The sequence below is a fragment of the Astyanax mexicanus genome, chromosome 12 (assembly GCF_023375975.1).
Source record: "Astyanax mexicanus isolate ESR-SI-001 chromosome 12, AstMex3_surface, whole genome shotgun sequence".
Classification (NCBI taxonomy): Eukaryota; Metazoa; Chordata; class Actinopteri; order Characiformes; family Acestrorhamphidae; genus Astyanax; species Astyanax mexicanus.
Window position 1 is genome coordinate 10378555 of NC_064419.1, and position 24752 is coordinate 10403306.

General features: G+C 41.1%; 1 protein-coding gene across 3 annotated transcripts in view; it reads left to right on the forward strand.

Annotated features, from left to right (window-relative positions):
- The window catches only part of bsna (bassoon presynaptic cytomatrix protein a), a 183540-nt gene that overhangs the window by 138237 nt on the left and 20551 nt on the right, over positions 1-24752 (forward strand). Inside the window, exons 4-7 of one of the 3 annotated variants that reach the window (XM_049485662.1) lie at positions 13069-13584; positions 14816-21265; positions 21371-21532; positions 22374-24747. In XM_049485662.1, coding sequence (XP_049341619.1) covers positions 13069-13584; positions 14816-21265; positions 21371-21532; positions 22374-24747 — 9502 coding nt within the window. Of the gene's footprint in view, positions 1-13068; positions 13585-14815; positions 21533-22373; positions 24748-24752 lie in introns of all 3 variants that reach the window. The other 2 variants (XM_049485661.1, XM_049485663.1) reach the window with 2 other exon arrangements.

Sequence of the window (24752 nt, forward strand, 5' to 3'; positions counted from 1 at the left end):
TTGTTATTTCTAAAAAGTTCAAATGATTAATTCTATCCCAAATAATTATAAAATTAGATGCATTCTTAGTTATATCATACATTGCATTCAATATGCCATGAGTCTATTGAGACATTTCAGTATGTGCTACTGATTTTATTACTGTTTTTCATTTGCTTTGATGTCAAGAAATAAGAAAAATCTGAGTACACGCATGAATTGGTTTATGTGATTTCTGAGGCTCACAAAACTCACAAATCTTATTATCTTTATCAGTTATAAAATTGATAAAGCAGCTGTATTAAAACTGATTCAGTTCAACTTAACTAAAACAGTTCAACAACTAAAGTGTTAATTTTACACCATTTGGAGTATGTACACAGCAAAAAGGCAAGTGTTAAATTAACTCCCACAGAGTTGATTTTAACTCTTTTTTCAGGGAGTTAAATCAACACTTTTAAAATAGTTAAACATTTAACACCTTGCCAGAGTTCCTTTTTAACTCATATTTGTATTTCTTTAACTTCCTAAATTGTTACACTAACACTGGAAAGAGTTAAAAAATATATATAAATGAGAAGAAGATTAGTCAATTGATATGACTTTTTATTATTTAATTATTATTCCGGACAGGTTAGCGTGTAATTTTCCATTGTATTTCTTGGTGCATTACAAACAAATCACAATTTACTGTACAAAGGATGGTAACTTGCTCTTATAGCCTACAATATACTGGCTAGACAAACAAACCATTAAACAAAATATAACACAATACCCAATGGAAGGAGCCCTGGTGGGCAAGATTTCACACTGATGGTAAGTTAGGATCTGAGGGACACACCCATTATGCAAATAACGTGTTTAACTGGGCGGAGTTTAATTAAATCTCTGTGGAGTTGGCCAGTATTTATTGGGTTTAGAGGGTTTAACACTGAAATATTCAACTCTGTCAAATAACTCCAACATTGAACATCATTGAACACTGAAAATTTAAATTTAAATTACACTTTGAGAGTTAAAACCAACTCTCAGCTGTTTAACTCTGAAATTTCAACTCCTGTTTTTGCTGTGTAGCACTTAAATAATCTTGGGTGCTTTCTATTAGTGATACTGCATGTCTGTTTCAACATGTGTAAACACCCCATGATAAATGATCCAAAAGAATCAATTAGATTAGCCTAAATTTTACAAAATTCAATTGTATTACTTGTGTTGCAAAGTTATTTGGTTCAACAGTCACAACACAGTTTGCATTTTGGAAATAAAGCATATGTATAGTTTTTTTATTCATTTATATCTAATTTTATCGCAGTTTCTCCCCAATTTGGAAAGCCGATTTTCCAACGCACTCAACAGGACTCCCCTATCACTAATAAAGGCCTCAACACTTGGTGGGTGAAGACTAGCACACCCCTCCACTGGTACACATCAAGCTTTATCTTTTTTAGAACTCCAGCTCTGATACATTAGCTAACAGATGCATGTGCTGACCATTTTTTATTATATTGGGAATAATCAGGGGAGAGAGCACCATCTACCCACCCAGGGAGTGCAAGGCCAGATGTGCTTTCTCAGACTCCAGCTGCTGATGCCAAGCAGCTTGACCAGGCGATGCTCAAATCCAGTTTTCTAATGATCCAGAATTCTCAGATCCAGAATTCTAATGATCAAGTACAAATCTTTGAGTTATAACAATTTTAAAAAATATATATTTATTTTATAGGTCTAATGGAGGTCTACAGCTTCTTGTTCTTTTAATGTTGAGGTATAAGATCTCGTCATTGGCTCTTGCTCGGGTCGTTTTTGATCTCTTTTAGAATTCTTGTCATGCCCACAACCTCCCGCAGAGAGCAACCTCTAACTTCAAAGAGCCGGCCTTGCCTCCTTTAATAAACCCCATAAACTCATTAGACAGGAAGAGAGTGGGGCAAAAACTTCTGAAAGTGCTTACTGTGAATTTTTTAACTCAGTAAGACATCAAGTGATCCTCGCTATAGCACTAAAACCTGCAAGCAAACTTACAGCACTCAAAAGTTGCAAGACGCAAAAAAAGATCTGCATTAGAGAGAATTCTTGATGTGCTGTGATTGTAATGTATTTTCTAAGAATGACAATTTTTTTACGTGTGAGTTGTCAACTAACTGCAGGAAGAAGGGCCAGTAGGGCACGGGTCTTACTATCCCATCATGCACCGCTGGCCTAATGTACAATCTAGATAGGAGGATATTTAATATAATTGCTGTTCTAAACCAACAAAGTGTTTGAGTAGTGTTCCGTATGCTATGTGCCCTGGTGAAAAAAATATATATACTTAATTGTACTTAAAATATATTAAGAAATGTCTAAGCATGCTGTAAATATACTAACAGATTTATGTACTACACTTAAAATATGTTTAAAGTACATTAATATTATGCTTTCATCAAATGTTTGAAAGTAAAATTTGATCATACTTATTAAAAAGTACAATATTGTGTATTTAAAAAAAATAGACTACTATGAAGTACACTTTTAGTTTAATGTAATTCAATATACTTCTAAACTACTTTTTTCCAAATATACTTTTGTACATTTTTAGCACTGCGTGTTGAAAACAACTGTTACAATAGTTCAAATAAAGTGCAATTAATCCTTTCACTTTTTAGAAAGTACATTCAATTACTAGTACTAATAAAAAAAGTACATTTGTAACACGCTAAAAATTGGAGTACAGTATATTAAAATATATATTTTATACCCATTATAGTATATTAGAAGTGTGCTACTTACAAAAGTCAGGAAGAAAAAGCATATTTGTACTCTAATGTAAATATATTTAACAAAAATTCTTAGTATATTCCTAATATACTTGGTGTATAATAGTGATATAGTTGTAACACTCATTAAATGTATTATATTTTTTTATATAAGCATAATTAAAATATGGGGTTACATACGTGAAGTAGTATGTTTAAATGTTACTTACATATATTTAAAATAGTTCCATTTTAGTACAGTTAAGTGCACTTAGCACAGTTTAAGTAAGACTTTTGTACAATTTTTATACAATTAAAGAATAATAATTACAAACAAAGTTGTTCCATTTTAGCACTCTTTAAATATACTGCTTAATAATGTGGCTTCAATTACACTTTAGCACTTTTTGCACTATAGCATAATAATGCTTTTTATACTTCAATATTTTTTTTTTCACTAGGGTGTGTCAATAATCAGTGTACTTTGAAAAAGTAATTAGTTATATTTACTAAGTTACTCCACTATAAAAGTAACTAGTTACCAGTAAAAGTAACTATTGCGTTACTTTTGTGTTACTCGCCCCCATAACCCCACCCCCCATGTGTGCGAGATGTTATTCTAACCTACAGTGAACTGGGTTGATAGACGTTATGGTCACATCTTAGTAACTAACGATATATAGTGAATATTATACAACAGTTAGTTACGACCTCACAATCTGATTGGTTGTGAAGTGTTCTAGCCGTGATGATATTTCGTGATAACATCTCTCCGCCGCGTTGCCGAGTAACGGCGTATATACACAGGACACCCGCAGCAGCGTTAGCTTAGCACAGACTAGCGCTCAGCCGCGGCACGCTCGCCCGCAGCGCTGGCTCGTCTTTCGTGGAAAAAAGGGAATGAAAATGGCTCGGTTAATACCGTCTTACAGCCAGAACGCTAACCAGCCAGGCTAGGCTAAGCTAAGTTAATGCTGAGCTAAAGCAAGCTACGCTAACCTAACCACAGTCCAGCCAGCTAGCTAAAACCAACACCACCCAGGAAAATAAGCAGAAATGCTAAAATTCGTGGCTTTCACCTGAAGACGACTCCGCGGAGCAGGAGAGGAGAGTATTAGCGTTATTTCACGCTCCTAATGTTACCATCTTCACTATTCCCAATTTTGCTTTCAAGCTAACTTTCGTGGTGTTAGTCTGCCTGAACCATACACTGTATGTAGTTAAGCTGTGGTGGAACTACTTTTTGGCGGAAGGCTCAGTCCATATTAAAGCATATTCAAACTGAATTTCTTAAAGTTCTTTGATTTATTTTCTTTATATTTTTAGTAAAAAAAAAAACTGTTGTATAAAAGCAATAGAACACTCGAGGTTGTGTGTTGTTATTTTGCGATAACACACTCCCTCTCGTGTTCTATTGCTTAAATAACCCCTTATCCTGATATGTCTTGTATCACCATGTTCTTGCCTAGATTTTAAGCAAAATATTATTCATATTATATTTTGGGTTGGCCTCACTAGAGAGAGAGTAGAGAAGATTACTCCAACAAAATGATCAAGTGACCATCGAGTATATAAAAAGCATTGATCACTTTAATGTCCATTTTGCCAGAGACTGACTGTGTTTCTGTTGGGATATTTACTGTATTTGCAGGAGAGATCAAAATAAATCGTTAGCTGTCTTTAGGTATTATAATCATTATAGTTCATAACTATGTGTGTATGTGTGTGCGTGTGTGTGTGTGTGCTTGTGCTTAGTAGCGAGGTTATGGTCCTTGCTTTTTCACATTAGAGCTCAGAGCTGAAAAGGAACAGCTGGCTCCATTGCACCATAAAGAAAGAGAGTTAACATGATTAAATAGAACACCACCTACTGCATATGAGAGAGAGAGCAAGAGAAACAGAGAGAGAGAGAGAGAGGAAGAGAGAGAATGTGGTTTCAGGGGGAAAGAGAAAGAGAAAAAAAATGGAGTATACAAGACAGAACGTGAAAGACAGAAAACAAGAAAATGAAAGATTAAATGGTAGCATGAATAAGAGAAAAGAAATGAGAGAGGGTGGGAGCAAGCTGGAGAAAGAGACGATGGGAGCAGAGTTAGAGAGAGAGTGAGAAAGAGAATAATTGAGAGAATAAGGGATTGAATAGACTGAATAAGAGAAAAACAGGGTTGGAGCAAGAGGGAGAAAGAGACAATGGGAATAGAGTTAGAGAGAAAGGGAGAAAGAGAGAGAAAGTGAATTCTAAATTCATCTGGAAATATTTGAAAAATGCACAATTTGGGACTAAGCAAGTAGAAGAAATGAAGATGATGAGAAGCTGAATGACTGAGGGAGGGAAAATGACATAGGCAGAAATGTGAACTGTGGAGATGGGAGAAAAAAGAGTGAGGAGGAATAGCTGGAGAGAGCCACATAAAGAGCATCCACTTCTTGGGAAATGGCCTGCTTCTTTTTTTTGCCTCTTTATCCCCCTCTCATCTTTCCTCTCTCTCTCTCTTTTCCCCCTCCCATGTGTGATGGAGCTGAAAGCCAATATGGAGACTTCATAAAAATAGCTCCATTGCAGTCTTGGAGGAGGAGTCAACATGCATCAAATACTGCACATACATGTATTACATGTACAGCATGTGTGACAATGAGAGAGAAAGAGAGAGAGAGAGAGAGAGAGAGAGAGAGAGAGAGAGAGAGAAAGAAAGAGAGAAAGACACCAATTCCTGAGGTTTTACAGTGTGTGTCTAAAACCAGTGAAAGTCTGTTTGCTGTTGGACCGCCATCTTCTGCAGGATTTTCATCTTTATAAATGCAGTTCTGTGCCACATGAATCAGACCCATATGAGCCAATTTCTCCTTCTCCTTTTAAAAAAATATCTCCCTCCTGATTGGCTGTTACTCTCAATAAAATAAAATTCTATTTGAAAAGTCTTACATGAGAGCAGGTGATTGGCCAATGTGTGGCCCAGATTTATACAACTAAGTGAGGATGGTGCTACAGACCACAGAACATGCACTAGCAAATCATTTAACCCATAGGGTTATGATAAAAAAAAATCATTTTTATACAACCTCTCGTTATCTCTCATAATTAAACACACTGTGTCTATGTATACTACTTTATGACCTCTATTCCTCTAAGTGTATCTTAAGCCCTATCAGTGATAAAAATTCTTGCGTCCAAACTGCAATTTGAAAAAAAGGAGGACCATTGAGTTTTTTTGGCTTTCTTGGTCACATGATATTAAGCTTTTTTAAGCTTTTAAAAAAGCATTTGCATTATTTCATCTTGTCCCATTATTTCTTCCCATATTGTATAGGGAAGAAAAAAATAGGTTTTATACATTTTTGGCAATATTTAGTTGTGCATTTCTTTCACAAACAAAACTGAAAAAAAAAAATCTTGCATTTTTGCATTTTTGTACAACAAATCTGGTAGTATAATCCAATTTTCTTTTGTTACAAGATGCAAAAATGGAAAGATCTGAAAATTGAGAATTTTTTTTTCCTGAAATTATTCGAAAAGCAGACATGACAAACTATAAAATTGGGAAAATGGATAAAAACCATTTCTTCTTCACTATACTTAATGAAAAAAAAAAACATTAATTAAGTTTAGAATTCTCATAAATGTTATTTTTATTATTATTTAGCTTTAAATGTTCAGAAAATTGAACCTGGAAACTTTACAACAGAAAACGTCCAATTTTTTTTTTGTTTTTTTGTTTTTGCATTTTTATGGCATTTAGCTGACACTCTTTTTCAGAGTGACTTAAAAGGTTATTTCTATTACAGAGGTGGGTCAATGTAATGTTGGGAGTCTGGCCCAGACCTGTAATTGAACCCTGGTCTCCCACATGATGAGGTAGCTCACTGGCAGGGGGTGTTGTTATCCACTGCGCCACACCAACCACTTTTTTTACACTGCTTCAGAAGAAAAGCACTACTTGCTACAGAAGTGTGTTGGTTCACTACAGTGGCAGAGTCAGAATTGGAGCAGAAGCAGCACCTGCTGAGTGCATGCTGAGACATTTTAAAATAATAATGGGCATTTATTTAGGGAGAGCTGACGAACAAATGGAGTGCGGTGTGTGGCTAAATCTCCCCTCTATAACTGACCTAGCGTATAACTCACTGAGTGATGCCTCGATTCAGTTTAATATTCATTATTTATATGGATTATAGTCAATACAAAACACGGTAGCATGTGCAACAGATTTTACATTGTACTGTGGGAATAGAGCATGCTGACAATACAAGCTAAATAAACAGGACGGGAGCCCAGAAACTGTGTGCTAACAGAATGCTAAATCATTATTAGCAGCTCATTTGCAGTTATTGTGTTTGATGACAGTTTGTAGTGAGAAATATCATCCAAAAAGCATTTTGACACATCTGTGAAACCCCTAGGTTTAATTCCAGCCAGTGGACATTGACAAGAACTGTAGCCAAAGAGAAATATGCCACTATTAGCAATTTAGCAACCATGCTAGTTACACCACAGGGACTGCAAAACAAAACAAAGCACAGCTGAACTTGTTGTTAGTAGCAAGATAGCAAGTAGTGTGATAGCCTGTGTAATTTTATAAGGACACTTTATCTATGGCTGAGGGAAAGGCAGCAGTGTGTGTGTGTGTGTGTGTGTGTGTGGTGTAGCAGTCTGTGTGACTGGTCTTCTAGGGGTTTAGAGTGTTTGTTATCACACCAAAAGCCAGGAGGAGCTTGGCACGAAAGAAAGTACTTAGAAGTTTCTCAGAGGGCATTTCTTTAATAAAGTATCACCATCACGCTGACTCACATCACCATTTTTGCAACTTCTCTGTAGGCAACCATTTTTAGTTATTATTTTTTAAGATCTAACAAGAGGCTCTTTAGTCACCAGTAATAACTTTGGTATATAAATAATAAACCACATACAATTCACATTCTCTGATCCTATAATGAGGCACCAATAAAATTCAACTTAAAGGTTCTCTATCACCCTGGCTTTTTTTCACTATCAGAGCATTACATCTAGGAATCTAATCCTGTCATTGTCTTGTAGAAACAGTGAAACTTCCACTAAAACTAGTTAGTTGTGTCTTTCAGTTTGTGTAATAAATACATTCAAATATTATTTAATTAAAAAAGGTAAAAAAAACCAAAAAAAAAAATAAATTTCTAATTCTGTCCCTTTTTCTCCCAATTTAGCTAGGCCATTTATCCCACCCATTCATCTGCTACTCAGCTGCTACTCAGCTGTGTATTTCCCATCACTAGTTATGCCACAACACAAGAAGTGTTAAGTTCAGCCCATCCTTCTCCAACACATGTAAAGTCAGACACCACCTCTTTTCAAACTGCTGCTGATTGATGCAGCATTGCTGAGTAGAATCACAGCACGCTCGGAGGAAAGCGCAGCAGCTCGGTTCCGATACGTCAGCTCACAGAAGCCTCGTGCTGATCAACATCACCCTTTGGAGTGATGATGGGAAAGAGCAAGAGCAAGACCAATTGTGCTCTTTCGGGGCTCCAGCAGCTGATGGCAAGCTTCATGATTGGGATGACAGATTGTATTTAATCCTTAAAGTCAGAAATGTAACAATGAATGAGCATGTGTCCTAATAGTATTGTCCATATAGTATATCAATTTGTATTGTTGTGGTTGACCACGGAAAGCCAACGCTCCAGGAATAAGGTCTTCGTGGATCTGGTAAAATCCTACAGAGTGAGGTCATCAATACTATGAAGGAACACATATGCTATTATGAAGTAGACAAAAATGTGTTAAATAAGCCAAAAAATGTTTCATACGTTAGATTCTTTAAGGTGGCACCTTTTGGTTTGATGCCAACTTTGCCCACTCTTAGCATTATTCTTTCAGTCATGAGCTTCATGAGGAGGAACCTTGAATAGGAGTTCCTAGAGATGGTGCACTCTTGTTAACTGCTTTTCCTTCATTATGCACTCTCCAACTTATCCCAAACCAACCTGGGTTGAGTTTTTATGTCAGGTGTTTGTGAAGGCCAATATCTGACTTTTTTGTCTACTACCTGTTCCTTCATAGTTTTTTAAGTCTTTTAAATGAATCTACAATGTGGTAAATCAGTGGTTCTCAAACTGTGGTACAGATAGCACTGGTGCTTGCATTAAAATATTAAGAACTAAAATGTATAAAGTTTCCTGTACCTATAATTTTCCTAACATTTTATTAGTTAGTAGTTAGTGTTTAGTGCTTTACATGTTAGAACCTGTATATAAGCTACACTTCAGTCCTTCACTCTCAGAACTACAGTTTTATCATTATTAACATCAGTTTCATTGGTTCTACAGTAAAACCCTGTGGCACGCCACAAGATCTGCTCTATCAACCAACAGTCACCAACAGTTCACTACAGTTTCTGCACTACAGTTAATGGATAAATAAGGTAGTGAACACTGTAGTTCACTGTTCGGCTCTCTTATTGTTTATTTTTCTCTGACTACATCCTGAATCTGAGATTCTTAGTGGATAAAAAAACTGTATTAACCAGAAACTATAATCAACTAAACATCTTACCATTATACTAACTTACAGAATGTAAAAGAGCGGGAAAACCCCACACAACAGAAGAGTGAAGAACAATAAGAAATGATAGTATGCCTGTGAAGTATTCCTGTAAAATGGCTTATAGTTTGTAAATGTAATTTCCTGATTGCAACGGCTCTGATTATTATCAGCGATAAAGATGGCACAGTCTCAAATAGGCTTTTATAAGTGATGTTGATGTGCTCTGCTACTCATCAAGAAACACAATCCACCAAACTCTCCTGTTAATTGAAACCATTAGCTATTCACTTGGTGTGCTCTAAATCCTTTTTAGTGTTTTTATGTTGGTTGGTGATGTCATCAGATGTGAGACTGGTGTCAGCTGTCATACACTGGGTTGAATAAATATGTAAATATGTGGTTTTGTCTGTTGGTAATGTGTTTTTCAGTTCTCTTGTTACATTGATTTGATTTGTTTAGAAATGGATCCAAAACATCTGTAGCAATTGTAACCATTAAAAAAGTACAAAAAATCTAATAATTCATTCACATATTGATACTCTGACCAGTACTGACTGGTGGGATATTCAAAGAAGTTCAGAAACTTCTATATTGAATAGATTTGACTCACATTGCTTTTTTCATATTTTTTATCATTGGAAATACTTTATTAAGGTTCAGAAGGTAGTCAGTCTGTCCTGTGCTTAAAAATGCAAATATTAATCCAAGTATGAATCCATTAATAACACATTTAAAATGTTTACCATTAAAAAAGTATCTACTAATATAATAAAACATTACCAACCAAACCAAAAATTCTTTAAAAAAGAGATAAAATTACCAATTTAACTCTGCAAGATACACGATAAAAAAACATCTAATACTGTGTAGGTGCCCTTCATGCCTTCAGAACAGCTCTGACCAGCTCTGAGGCCTTGGAATCCACAAGACCTTCTGTGGTATCTGGTATCAAGACATTGCCAAGCATGAGATACTTTTGTAGGTAGTTTTTGTAGATGGAGCTGCCATTGATCTCTGGTCTATAGTTCACCAGTTATTCTCTCTGGGCTCTTTTCCACCAGCATTGTTCCGGTGCTGGTGGCAAGTTCCAGAAGAGTTCTGTGTCTTTCCACCGCGAAATCACAGGTTCTCAACCAGAAAAGTCGATGCCGTTCTGGCCCCCAAAATATTCCTGGTTTGGAACCAGCGAACCTGTGATGCGAGCAGCCAAAGGACAGAGCATTCAAGAATCACAATCGCAAAATTGTTTACAACACGCCCACATTTACATACGTAATGAGTGACTCCTTAAAGCAGTGGAAACACAGCCTTTTTGAACAGATTCCCAGGAACCAGCACCAGCTCTGGCACCAGCACTTTGTTGGTGGAAAAGAGATATCTTGGTGAATAGTGGGAACCTCATCACAAAGTGGCTTTTGAGTTATGTGCTAATGGCTTGTGACTTCAAGAGAGGTGATTATTTTATATTTAATAAAGTATGCAGTTTTTCTCCAGTTCATGGTTCTTCCCAGATGGACAACGAGCTTTTGGCTCCTTTTAAAACTAAAGCTTTGTCTTCAAAAGTTCAAAACTTCAGTTCCACTATTTTTTTACTCTAACTTTAAGAGTCTGATCTCACTTTGGGAAAGTGCAGTTTGTGTCAACTTATGCTACATTATTTATCTGTGGCCCATGTTCCTCTGCGAGTCTTACTGCTGGCTAGGAGCTCCAACTGCACTCAGCCAAACTTGAACTCTCTCAGGGCGAGAATAGAACATCAGTCTTTGAATGCCTCACTTTGCTAATGGCCTGCTTTATATCTCTCTTAGTGGCTGTCTTCTTCCTATCTTCCTCTCTCTCTCTCCCTCTCTCTCTCTTTGACTTTCCAGTCTCATTTCCACTTTCACCTCTCAACTCCATTTCATCAGCCAACCCTCTATACACCACCCCTGCATTCCCAGGGTGTTTATACGCTTTCTTTTTTTAAAAACGTATCTTCTAAGACTATGTGCTTTTAGCTCATTCATTTATCAAGCCTTGGCGTAATTGAAAACACACAGGTGTAATAAAATAGCTACAGCAGATAACACTGAAACAACTGAAAGACCTTCAGCATGGTCCGGCATCACATTTCACATTTTTCATGTCATATTAAATCTGATCTTAGGAAATTATTATTTGCATTCTTCACTTTCTAATGCGTAGCATGAAAATTTACTATAATATAAAGATCTTATTGCGGGTTTAAATCTCAGATTATGCTTTTTGCCATCAGCAGCCAGAGTCAGAGAGACCAAAATTTGCCTTGTTCTTTTTTGCCATTGTGATGTTGGTCAGCAGTCTGTTAGTTGTTGTATTGAAGCTGGTGCTAACTGCAACCTCATGTAAAGAAAAACACTTACTATATGAATGCTTTACAAAATATTTGTCAATTGCATCAAAAAATGCATCGTTAATTATTTTTCAAACTAAATTTCATACATTTTTGTAAGTGTGTCAAGCATTAGCTTAGTGTCTCATGCTTTCAGTGTTTTTGAATGAGAAATTCACTTTCTGATACCCTCCTAATTTCCAGAGCATGCAAGTTTTAATCCGACTATGTGTCTTATCCGCTAAGAGTTTTCCTAGAAAGAAGACATAGCCACTATGTTGGCTAAAATGACGTGCAACAATTCTGTTATGAAATGCGGTGGAAAGGGTGAGATTTAGGGTGGCAGGTTATAAGAGGCTTACAGGGAGAGGAAGCTATTGTTTTGGCCTGGCAGGTGACTGTGTGTATATTTTTATTTGTTTATATATATACTAGTGCATCTCAAAAATATATATAATACAATTGAAAAATTACTTTATTTTAGTAATTCATTCAAAATGTGTTATAATTCAAAACTCATTTATTACATAAATGTATTACACACAGACTCATCTATATTAAGTGTTTATTTCCTTTATTGTTGATGATTACGGCTTACAGCCAATGAAAACCCAAAAATCAATATCTCAGTAAATTAGAAAATTAGAATATTATATAAGACCAATTGGTTATTTTGGCAGTGCGGGCAGTGTGCTGCTGAAAAATGAAATCCACATCTCCATTAATGAGATGCTGAGAGCTGTGTCATCTGCTGGTGTTGGTCCACTGTGTTTTATTATCATGTCTAAAGTCAGTGCAGTTTTGTTTTCCCACAAAATCTTACAGCACTTCACACTTCCCTCTGCTGCAAACTTTTATAGAGATGCAGATTTCATTTTCCAGCAGGATTTGGCACACTGCCCACACTGTCAAAAATACCAGTTGGTCTTACACAATATTCACATTTTCTAAGACACTGGTTTTTGGGTTTTATTAGCTGTAAGCCATAATCATTTACAATAAAATAAACATTTAAAATAGATCACTCTGTGTATAATACATCTATATAATTTATGAGTTTCACATTTTGAACTGAATTACTGAAATAAAGTAACTTTTCAAAGATATTCTAACTTTTTTATGGTGTGTGTGTGTGTGTGTTTGTGTGTGTGGTGTACAAACAGTTCAGCAAAATTGCTTTTTTTGCCCCTCTCTTCACAAACCCACACATTCACACACTAAATTGATTTTCTGAAAGTGGGATGTTAATTCTACTCCTCCTACAGAGACACCATTCTTAGAAATAGCTAATTTTACATTTTTCATACCCTTAAGAGCATAAGCTTATGACTATTGCACTATGGTTAAATGGTGGATTGACACACACACACACATACACACAATATGATTCCGTAACTAGTTTATTTATTCATCCAGTTGTTTTATTTCATTTCACCCACAAAAAAGTTACCTCCACGTTTACAATAGTATTGTATTTGTTTCCCCAGAAAAAAGAGTGGCTCTGCCTGAACTGTCAGACCCAGCGACTAATGTCGGGAGGGCTGGACGACTCGCCTCTTCCTGTTCCTCATCCGTCCCCAAAACATCAACCAATGGGCTCACCCCGGCATCAAGCACCGGCCAGTCAGCAATCTGCTCAGCAGCCAGCCTTTCAAAAAGCCTTTGCTACTCAGCAGCAAGGGCCCAAATCAATGCCACCACAACAGAAAGGCCCAGCAGCTCAAGGAAGTGGACCTATTGCTCCCACTGCAGCCAAAATGGCAGGAGATACGAAACCTCCACACACTTCACAGTCTACTGCTCCTACTTCTACTTCCACAACCATCAGCGAAGCACAGAAGAAGGACAAGACCACGGCTCGGATAGACAGAGAGTCTGAGAATGTATCTGCTGTCACTGAGGAGTTTAAGCTTATTCAGAAGAAAGGAACTACAGAACCTATTTCAACCACCACACCTACTAAAGATGAAAAGAGGGATTCACAGAGATCCAGATACTATGAGGTAATTTTTTCTCTAAATGTTTAAACTATTATTATAGATTATTATAGTTCTTTATTAAATGCTAAGCATTTTAATACATTTTACAATACATTCAGGGTTTCCCCCAGGATTTCCTTGAAGGTGCGGTGGCAGGACCCCCCGGTTGGGAACCGATAATTTATATCACGTTAATGATATCACGATATAACACAATTACACATGTTTCCAGTTATTTTCTTTATTTCCAACTGTCACTGAAAAATGCCCACTTAAAACAAAAAGTTGCAAAAAGTAGGTTTCTTTAAAATAAATCCTTATTGTTCTTTTTTCAGATACGGTAAACGTAAAAGTGTGCAACACAAAATGTTAAATTATACATAACAGAGGAGAAAGGGCACAACAGAATATACTGTATATGTATTATTTATTCGCTCTTATCTGTATTAGGTATTTTAAATGTGAGAATGAGTAAATAAAATAAAAAATATTATTGAATTTAATTAAAAATTGTGCTTATTAAAACAGACAAATAATATCTTTAATCTAATTACAATAAAATGTTTACTGGACCGTGAAAACAAATGCATCACAGAGCTGTTCTAGGGTGCCTCTATTCTAGGGCCCTACATCCTTGCTTTATGACAGCTCCAGAAACAGAAACATAGCGTGATTTTCACTCCACCAGGTGAGTGAGCCTGAGTGGACACCTGCGTAAGTTGAAGCTGTTTAATCACTGTTTAATTCATCTCTCTCTCGCGCGCGCGCATTATGTTTCAGTCTCTCTCTCTCTCTCTCTCTCTCTCTCTCTCTCTCTCTCGCATTATGTTTCAGTCTCTCTCTCTCGCTATTTACAGGCGCGCTCTCGCTCTCTCTCTCTCTCTCTCTCGCGTTATGTTTCAGTCTCTCTCTCTCGCTGTGTCCTATACTCACACTCTCTCTCGCGCGCGCGCGTTATGTTGGCACTGCATGACTAACTACCGATTTCCACCCCCGAAGGGGCAACGCTGATCAAGCGCGGGAAAAACGCCGGGCTCCGAATTTTCACGAAGGGTGGCGGGGAAGAACGAAGGCGTGGCGGACCGCCGCACTGAAATGAACGTGGCGGAAACCCTGACATTTTATGTAAAATCATTTACCGTTTTTGAAGCAGGCTGCCATATTTAAAGTCTTTCAAGTTCTTTTTATTTTTTATTAGCAGACTGAGAATGAAATGTCTAATTTGTATTTCATGGTCTTTTCTGGATTTTCCTAGGAGGCGAGCAAAACAAACAGTACCCACGACCTATCACGGAGCCCACAGAGTCTGAGTGATACAGGCTATTCCTCTGACGGGATCTCGAGCTCACACAGTGAGATAACTGGCCTCATCCAGGAGGAAGAGCTCAAGTTAAGTGAGAGGGGTCTCTCTGGACACCACACACCACCAAGCCCCTCTGAGATAACTAAACTTGAAAGCTCAATGCGCCCTCTGCTAGAGTCCAAGGTATCCTCTGAAGGGGAAAGGGCACGAGACAAAGAACGCGGTAGAGACAGACACCACAGAGACTCTGACGACAGGAAGCACAGATCCCACTCACTGTCAATCAGTCCAGAAGAATATGATTCTGACGAGGAACTGGAGGATATTATGGAGGAAGAGGAGGATGCAGCTGACTGGGAGGCCAAACGAGAGCTCAGAGCAATGGCGGCTGCAGGAGAGGAAAAGAAGAAGAAAAAAGAACCTGGTGAGATGACTGATGAGGAGTTTATGAGAAGGCAGATAATGGAGATGAGTGCAGACGAAGAAAATGATGATGAAGAGGAAGAGGAAGAAATGGAGGAAGAGGAAGAGGAGGAGGAAGAAGAGGAAGAGGATGAAGGTTATGGCTACCAAAAGGCAAAAAAGATACACAAGCACATCAGTGACTCAGGGAAAGAAAAGCGCCGACTTACTCACCATTCAAGCAGTTTTGAAGAGGAGAGTAAAACAACCAGTGACATCTACAAAGGTTCAGCTGAAGAAGGAGAGGAAGACCTTATGGGCTCACAAGGAGGCCTACGTAGATTCAAGACCATAGAGCTGAACAACACCAACAGCTACAGTCGGGACATGGAACTTAGCAATGAAAACGACTTAAGCCTAGACAGGGAGCCTGAACTTGAAATGGAAAGCCTTACAGGTTCTCCAGAGGAGCGCTCAAGAGGGGAGTATTCCTCAACTCTCCCACCAACCACTTCAAGTTACACCTCGGGAACATCTCCAACCTCTGTTTCCTCCATGGAGGATGACAGTGATAGCAGCCCCAGTCGGAGACAGCGCCTTGAAGAAGCTAAGCAGCAGAGGAAAGCCAGACACCGGTCCCATGGCCCACTCCTTCCTACCATAGAGGATTCCTCAGAGGAAGATGAACTAAGGGAAGAAGAAGAACTTCTGAGAGAGCAAGAAAAAATGAGAGAAGTAGAGCAACAGAGGATCCGAAGCACTGCCAGAAAAACAAAACGTGACAAGGAAGAGCTGAGGGCACAAAGACGTAGAGAAAGGTCCAAAACTCCTCCCAGCAACCTTTCACCAATAGAAGATGCTTCCCCAACAGAGGAGCTGAGGCAGGCTGCTGAAATGGAAGAACTGCATCGTTCTTCCTGCTCAGAGTATTCACCTTCAGTTGACTCTGAGGCCGAGGGATATGAAATGTCATCTAAGCTCTACAAGTCTGGCAGTGAGTACAATTTGCCAACATTCATGTCACTCTATTCACCTACTGAAAAACCTGAAACCACGTCCTCCGCTACTATTACAACTACCTCCTCAAGTGGCAAGCCTCTCAAGAGTGCAGAGGAAGTTTATGAGGAAATGATGAGGAAAGCAGAGATGCTGCAGAAACAACAGAAACAGCAGCAGCAACAGTCTCGCTCAGTACAGCAGTATAGTACTAGTGCCTACCAAGAAGAGGACAGACGAAATGGACAGCAATATGAAGATGAGTATGAGTACATTGATCAAGATGATACTGGCTATGAGAATGAGGAAGCCAGTGATATCTATGAGGAGATTCGTCAGACGTCGCAGAATATCACCAAGCAGTTGGATGATCAAGTGGAAATGGATGTGGCTTACCCAGATAAACAACTTCTAGACACAGGGTCAGCCTTTGCTAAACTTCTAGAGCAGAGCAATGCACTCCTGACTCCTGGCACAAGCCCTACTCAACTCTCAGCCCCCGTGTCATTCTCTGAAACAGGAACGGGGGGACGGATACCCGATGTCAGAGTAACTCAACACTTCTCCAAAGATAAAGACAGACTCAGAAGTCACGCTGGCAAAAATGGCATCACACCTGCAGCTGCTGCCACCACTATCACAGCATATGGAGTGTATTCCAGGGATGCTGTCACAGTCTCACAAACTAGTACCAGTCAAACAATGACAACATCCCAGTCCACACTGTACAGTCGACAAACGAGCAGCACTGTTACAACTACCACAAGTATTTCAAGTGTGTCCAGCAAAATAGCTGAAATCACTCAGGCTTATAGTCAACGAGAGGGAAGGAGAATGTCAGACAGCAGAATTCAAATGAGAGATGCAATACCTACAGAGTCAGCCATGGAACATCGAACTCCTAAAGTTTATGCATACTACAAAGGAAGCCCACCCCTTTCCCCCACTTCTCCTCCTGCTCACAGTCCAGCCCGATCGCCTTCCAGGAGAACAGCTGAATTTTCAACTCAGACATTTAGCCCCTCAATGATAGCACCCTCTGGAGGATCTGGTCCCACATCTCCTGTTATGGCACAGGCCACTCAGACACCTCACAGAGCAGTCTCTCCACGTCTTTTTAGACAGCAGTCCTCTCAGGATGCCCCTTTCATGGTGATATCAATTGGATCTGAGCCCACTAGCCCACCAAAGCCAGCTACAGTAAACACTGCCACCTCTCCCTTGTCTTCACCAACAAGATTCAGCCGCCAGTCAACATTTGATGCCTATTCACCCCCTGTGAGCCCCCCTGATACACCACCATACCAACAGTCACCTCAACATGGTTTCTACAGAACCCACAAGGTTGAGAGAGTTAATGTTGGGACAAGCATGGTAACAACTGCAAGCACTTACACTCGTGGATCCCTATCAATGGAAAATATATCTCTCTGTCGTATTTCCACAGTCCCTGGCACCTCAAGAGTTGAGCAAGGCCATCGTGTACAGAGTGCAAGCGTCGTAGACCTGAGGACTGCTGGCAAGTCAGCTCCAATTATTATGACAGATCAGGGAATGGACTTAACTTCTTTGGCCACAGAGTCTCAAAGGTACTCAGGCAGTGCAGAGGGTAGCCCCATTCGCCATTCCACTACTATCCAGCCCCTCATTATGAACTTGAATGCCCAGGAACAGCCACATGTTGCTGTGTCTACAGCCACAACAGTCAGTGTAACTGTTGCTGCTTCCATGTTTATAACTCAACCCAAGCATCCAGTGGTTTATGGTGATCCCCTTCAAAATCGAGTCGACTTTGGACAGGGTATGGGAACAGTGGTATGTCTGGCACAGAACAAACCACCACCAATTGATCCATCTATACCAAATATCGATGCCAAGTTAGAAGACCTCAGTATTCAGCAACAGCAATTACTTAAGCAGCAGCAGAAGCTTCAGCAGCAACAGCAGCTCTTGGAGCAGCAACTGCAGCAACACCATCAACTTCAGCAGCAGCAGCAGACTGCTTCTTTTGCCAAGCTTGATCTATCCACTCAGTTGCCATTAATAAAGAAGGACCTGCTTGTCAGTCAGACTAGCACTGCCCCAGTAGTGAGTGCCATATCTCCTGCTGTGGCATCTGAGATTTACAGCATTGGAGGTTCCCTTGAGCTGAGGGGTAAACCACCAGAGCCTGGTGCTGTGAACCTTACCACTGCCCAGCCTCACATTATGATGGTCCAGATGGATGGTACTTCACAAGGAGCACCTCTTACCCAACTGGTCAAACCAGAAGAAGGTCAAGATGCAATGGATCTAACGGGGCAAATTAAAAAAGAGAATCAATTGGCTTGCTGTGATGTGGTTTATAACCTGCCCTTTGGTGGTAGCTGTGTGGGAGGTCCATTCTCCCAAAAACCAGCAGAAGAGACAGTACATGTTACTGAAGCACCAAGGCCTCCTTCTGCACCACCTCAACTCTATCAACCATTAGAGGCAAAGCAAGACAGACAGCCATACCAAGATTTTGCTTTGAAATCATACACACTGCCATTCCCTGGCCGGCTGCAGCCATCCATGTCTGAAACCAACCTAGCAGAAGCAGGGCTTCAGGGCTACCCTTCAAAGCTAGACCCACATTTGCAAGCTTCTGGAGAATTAGCCATGGATTTAACCTCAGTAAAGCAAGTCTATGAAGGAGGATACTTTGGAATGGGACTTCAATATGGCTCCTACACAGATCTTCGTCAGGGCGATGTGGCAGCTCCACCACTGCCTATAAGGAGGTTCAGCTCCTTGTCCAATATCAGTTCAGACTATGGATACTCTTCTCGTGACCTTGCTAGTTTCCAGGAGGCTAACCTTGCCCAGTATAGTGCCACAACTGCAAGGGAGATTAGTAGAATGTGTGCAGCCCTCAATTCAATGGACAGATATGGTAGCAACCCCAATCTTTTACAGTTAGGTGCTGGACGAGGAGGTGTTCCACCTAGCAGAATGAATCTGCCTCAAGGTCCGAGACCTGGCTTCATGTATGGCCCAGATGGAAAGCCTCTTTCCTTAGCTCTCAGTAATCTTATCAGCGCAAGACAAGCAAGCCTTAGAGCCATGTATCCAGCAGCTATTAGATCAGCTGATGGTATGATCTATTCAACTATCAATACACCCATTGCGTCCACTGTACCAATCACAACTCAGCCTGCTTCTGTGCTGCGTCCATTACTTAGAGGTGTTTACAGACCATTCCCCACACCAAATATGTCGCCAGTACCTCTGGCTAGCCTCTCAAGAATGCCTGTGGCACCCAGGATGCCTCTCACAGGGCAGGCCCCTTACCGTTTCCCAGCACCGAGCCGTCTTCCTGTTGCAACCTCTGCTATTGCAACTGAGTCAATTGCTGTCAAAACAGAGCAGGATGAACCTGTGTATCTTGGAAAGCCTTTAGTATGCTCATCAGCTCCTGGAACTGGAAATGTACCTCTAACTCAGTCATCTGCTTTAGGCAGTGACCAAAAAACAGCAATGACTGTCTCAACACAAGGGGTTTCTCCAGCTATCCAATCTCTGCTTCAGCAACAGCCAATAAATCTTTCTCAGCAACATCTTCACACCCAGGCCCAGCAGCCTTTGGCTTCACAACCTCAACCTCCACCTGCTCATTCTTATCCACCCACACACGGTCAGATTCCATCTCAGTCTGTTCCAACACAGCCACCTCCTCCAGCACAGACACCTGCAACAACTGCCACATCACTAGGAGGCCCTCCACCAGAAAAGGAGACAGAAGAAGAAAGGCTACATCGTCAGTTATTGCAGTTAGAAAGAGAGAAAGTCGAGCTGGAAAAATTCAGACAACTACGGCTCCAGGAGGAGCTTGAGAGAGAACGTGTAGAATTGCAACGAAACAGAGAAAAAGAGCATATGCTGGTGCAGCGAGAGATTCATGAGTTACAAAACATCAAGCAACAGGTTTTACAGCAGCAGCAGGCTGAGAGAGAAAGTCAACTGGTTATGCAGAGAGAGCAGCTGGCTCAACAGAAACAGCAGCTTGACCAGATACAATCTTTGCAACAACAGCTTCAGCAGCACCTTGAAGAGCAAAAGAGACAAAAGACTGCTGCAGCAGTTGCTGCTGTTAGTACCCAAATCATCTGTGATCAAACGGGCAGAATTATTCAGCCTCAAGACCTGCCCCCAGATATGCAATATGGGGATATGCAGGTCTCTTCCAGGTCATTGCCTAACTCTTCATCAGAAATGTGCCTTAGGAATGAGGCCCAAGCAGAGAACAGGTCTATGAGGAAACAAAGATCCATGCCTCGTCTACAGGATGGGGTTGACGGAGAGGTAACAATGTTTTCCTTGCCACGAAGAATTGTAGACAGCAGTGTGCAAACAGATGATGAAGATGGTGAGGACAGATACCTAATGTCCAGAAGAAGAAGGACTAGGCGCAGTGTAGATTGCAGTGTTCAAACAGATGATGATGAGGACAAAGCAGAGTGGGAGCAGCCAGTAAGACGAAGACGTTCACGGTTCTCCAGACACTCTGACCCTGGTGCAGACACTAAAAATGAAAGCAGTTCAGTTGCAGCAGTTAAAGTTGCATCATCCAGTATTGCCATTCAGACCATTCGGGACTGCTCTTGCCAAACAGAGAAGGAACAGCTAGGGAGGATATCACCAGCCATACATGTCACCGTGCCAGACCCTAACAAAGTTGAGATTGTCCACTATATTTCTGGACCAGAAAGAACACAGAAGGGGCAAAGCTTAGCCTGCCAAACCGAGCCTGAGGCCCAATCTCAAGGAGTGGTAGTACCACAAATTAGCATACCCACAACAATTAGCCCATACTCTAGCAGTGTACAGCTTGTGGGGCCAGCAGATCCACTATCATCTCGTCAACATGGTGTTGCGAAGTTTGAGAGACGGAAACCAGATCCCTTGGACATTGGCTACCAGCAGCATCATCTTCACAACGAGTCGCTGTCCAGTGTGATTCGGCAACCACCAAAATCCCCTCAGGTGCTGTATTCTCCTGTATCACCTCTATCTTCACCCCATCGCATCATAGAGACATCATTCTCATCTAGTGAGCGGCTGAATAAAGCCCATGTCACTCCTCAGCAGAAGTCATATACAGCTGAGTCGCCACAGCGGCACCAGAGTCTACCCCGGCCGATGAAGAATGTCCAGAGATCCATGTCAGATCCCAAGCCACTCAGCCCCACAACTGATGAGCAGACCAAGGCTAGGATTTCCCTTTACCAGCAGCAAGCACTCCAGAGTCAGGTATGGTGAGAACTTTTGAATTTTTTATGAAGAATTTTTGAATTTTGATGAAGAATGTTTGAATTTTGATGAAGAATTTGTTAATTATATTTTACAAATATTTTTTTTTAAAATAAGGATAATTTTAGTTATTTCATTTTCTAGGCAGTCATCTGATGTGGTTTTAACATAATTGAAATAGTGGCATTGTAATATAAAGCCACTGGTAACTGATAGTAGGTAGTTGTTCAATGTTCGAAGACTATGTGACAGTCATATGGAAAAAAACTTGTATTGTAATGCAATGTTGTTGTTTTCTTTCTCAAAGATCATTTTCTCGGCAAAGAGCAAGTGTTGAATGCTTTTTAAGGGCTCGGTCTATGATTTTGTTATACATACGTTGATTGTTATATGAGGTTATAACATTTTTTAGACACAAAAAAACAAACTAAGAAAGTTATAAAATTAAAATTGATTTAATTAAGAAGGTTATTAAATGTACAAAAAAGTTACAGAATGTAAATTAAAGCCACATAAAAAACAAAAAGGTAAGGTTCACATAAGTATTTATATTATATACTTTGCGTTTGATCCAGCTAAAATGCTGATCCATATTTAGCACAATAACTGGATAGAAAGGGTCTATAAAGTAATTGTGTTTAAACATTGAATCCATAGGAGCTCATCTTTCTAAATATGAAATACAAATGCATTGTAAGAGACCTATATAAAGCCTTTCCTTTCCAAGTCATTAGGCCATTTTGTCTTGTCATTATCACATATACTATAATATGTAACATTGTGCTATGTTTTTTGCATGCTCTTGACCCCTCCATTCTCCCTGGCCCCTCTGTCCTTGCAGTTGGCAGCACTTCAACAGAGCTCCCTCCTGAGGAAGGTTAAACGGACTCTGCCCAGCCCCCCGCCTGAGGAGGCTCAGCTGCCCATGGTCACCCCTGCCCTGCCCCAGATGTATATGCCCTCTGTGCCCTCCATGAAGGCTGGTTCTCGGCCAGGACTGGCAGCCAAAGCAAGCCTCCTGAAGGATCTGACCCATGAACTTAAGGCTGTTGAGCAGGAATCCACTAAACTTCGAAAGCAGCAGGCTGAGCTGGAGGAGGAGGAGAAAGAAATAGATGCCAAACTTCGATACCTGGAGATGGGTATCACACAGCGAAAAGAAACTCTAGTAAAGGAGAGGGAGAGGAGGGAACTGGCATACCTGCGGTGCATGGGTGATGCACGAGACTACATGTCTGATTCTGAACTGAACAACCTTCGCCTGGCAGCTGCAGCTGCATCCCTGGAGAACAACGGACTTCTGACAAGACCAAGCACAGCACCGCTCAGCCAGTTTACCAGTGAGCTGAACACTGCTGCACAGTTTCCCCCTACATCATCCTTTGTGTCCTACCAGTACCCACAGGGCCAGTCAACAGTACCTGCTCCACCAGCCTCCACCTTCCAGAGCACTGGATTCAACCAGCCTCCCTATCCTACAATCTCCCAGGCCCAGGCTCTCCCCCAGCCCACACCCCTGCAGACCCACCATCCTACCCCATCATATCAGGCTCAAGGGACCTTCCCTTCCCAGAGCTTCCCCCCAAGTCAACCACCATACCCAACAGATCATACAGTGCTACCTCTGACTCAACCAAGCCATCCAGGGTTTCAGCCTCCTCCACAACCACCTGTTGGTCCGACTCCTTATCCAACCCACACCACGCCATACCCGAGCCAGGCTCCCCCCTACCCGGTCAGCCAGGCGAGTACCTACCAGCCACAGGCAGACATACTGACTGTCCACCAGAGGCCACGGCAGACCTCGCTGGCTGACCTTGAACACAAGATGCCCACTAATTATGAGGTTATAAGCAATCCTACTGTAGTAGTAACAACCACTGCTCAGGATTCTACCTATAGCCAGTCTGGTTTGGCTCCATCTTATGGACCATACAGCACAACCATGGCAAGCACGTATGGGCCATACTCCACAGCAGTTTCAAGTACTTACGGTGGCTACCCAAGTACCACAGCAAGTTCATATGGTCCGTATACAACAACTTCATCAAGTAGCTATGGTCCTTACACTACAACCATAGCGAATACTTATGGATACACAACAACCACAGCCAGTTCTTATGGACAATATACAACCACAGTTGCAAGCACATATGGGCAAGCAACACTATCAGACCATTTACACTCAGTGGACAGCCCCTCTACTTATACTGGTGATGGTCTCTATGGTTCCTCTAACCTTGAGCAGAATGTCCCTAGGAACTATGTAATGATTGATGACATCAGTGAGCTAACCAAAGAGGGCATGGGCACCACCTCGGACCCACACCGCAGTGAGGGCCATGGGCGCTATGGGGCTGACGGACTACACACACGAGGGGGGAGCTCCTACGGCAGACCAGAGGACGAGCGTGACGCAGAGATGTACGACCATCACCATGGCAGGGGTAAGAGCACCGGCAGCTACCAAGCGCGAGGGGCAGATACGCATGGCCGGGTAGTGGGCAGCAGTAGCATGGGTGGGGGATCCTCATATTACTATGATGACTTCAAACACTCGACAACCTCGAGGGCAGCACAGAGGCACTCCTCAAAGAGCCTGGCCCCAGCTGTCATGTCTACCAAGAGGAGCAAGCATCGTAAGCAAGGCTTGGAGCAGAAGATCTCCAAGTTCTCCCCAATAGAGGAGGCTCGTGATGTGGAGGCTGATCTGGCCTCATACACCATGAGCACCTCTACTACAAGTGGTTATGGTACAGGTTCCCGTTCACGGAAACTCCAAGATGAAATCTATGGGCTTCGACAGACCAGCTATGACTCATATCGTGGCTACTATGATGATGAACGACTCTATGGCTACGGCAGGTCCCGCTCAACTGGTTACGGCATGGACAAGATTTCCTCTCGGGAGACAGGCTACAGAAGCAGGTCTTATGAACGGGACTATACAGATCGGTCATACAGAAACAGTTATGGCCGCAGCGGGCGCCCCACTTTACGCTCTCAGTACTCTGAAGAGGGGAGCCCACTTAGTCCCATGGGGAAGCTAGTGGGCGGTAGGCGGACCTACTACGATCCAACTAACCCGTATGGCTCAAGCCACTCCCTTCCCGATGTGCAGGACCATATTCGAGACTTGCCACGGACCCATGTCTACAAACCTGATGATATGTACATAATAGACGATATGTATTGCGCTGTGTCTGACAGTGAAGGTAAT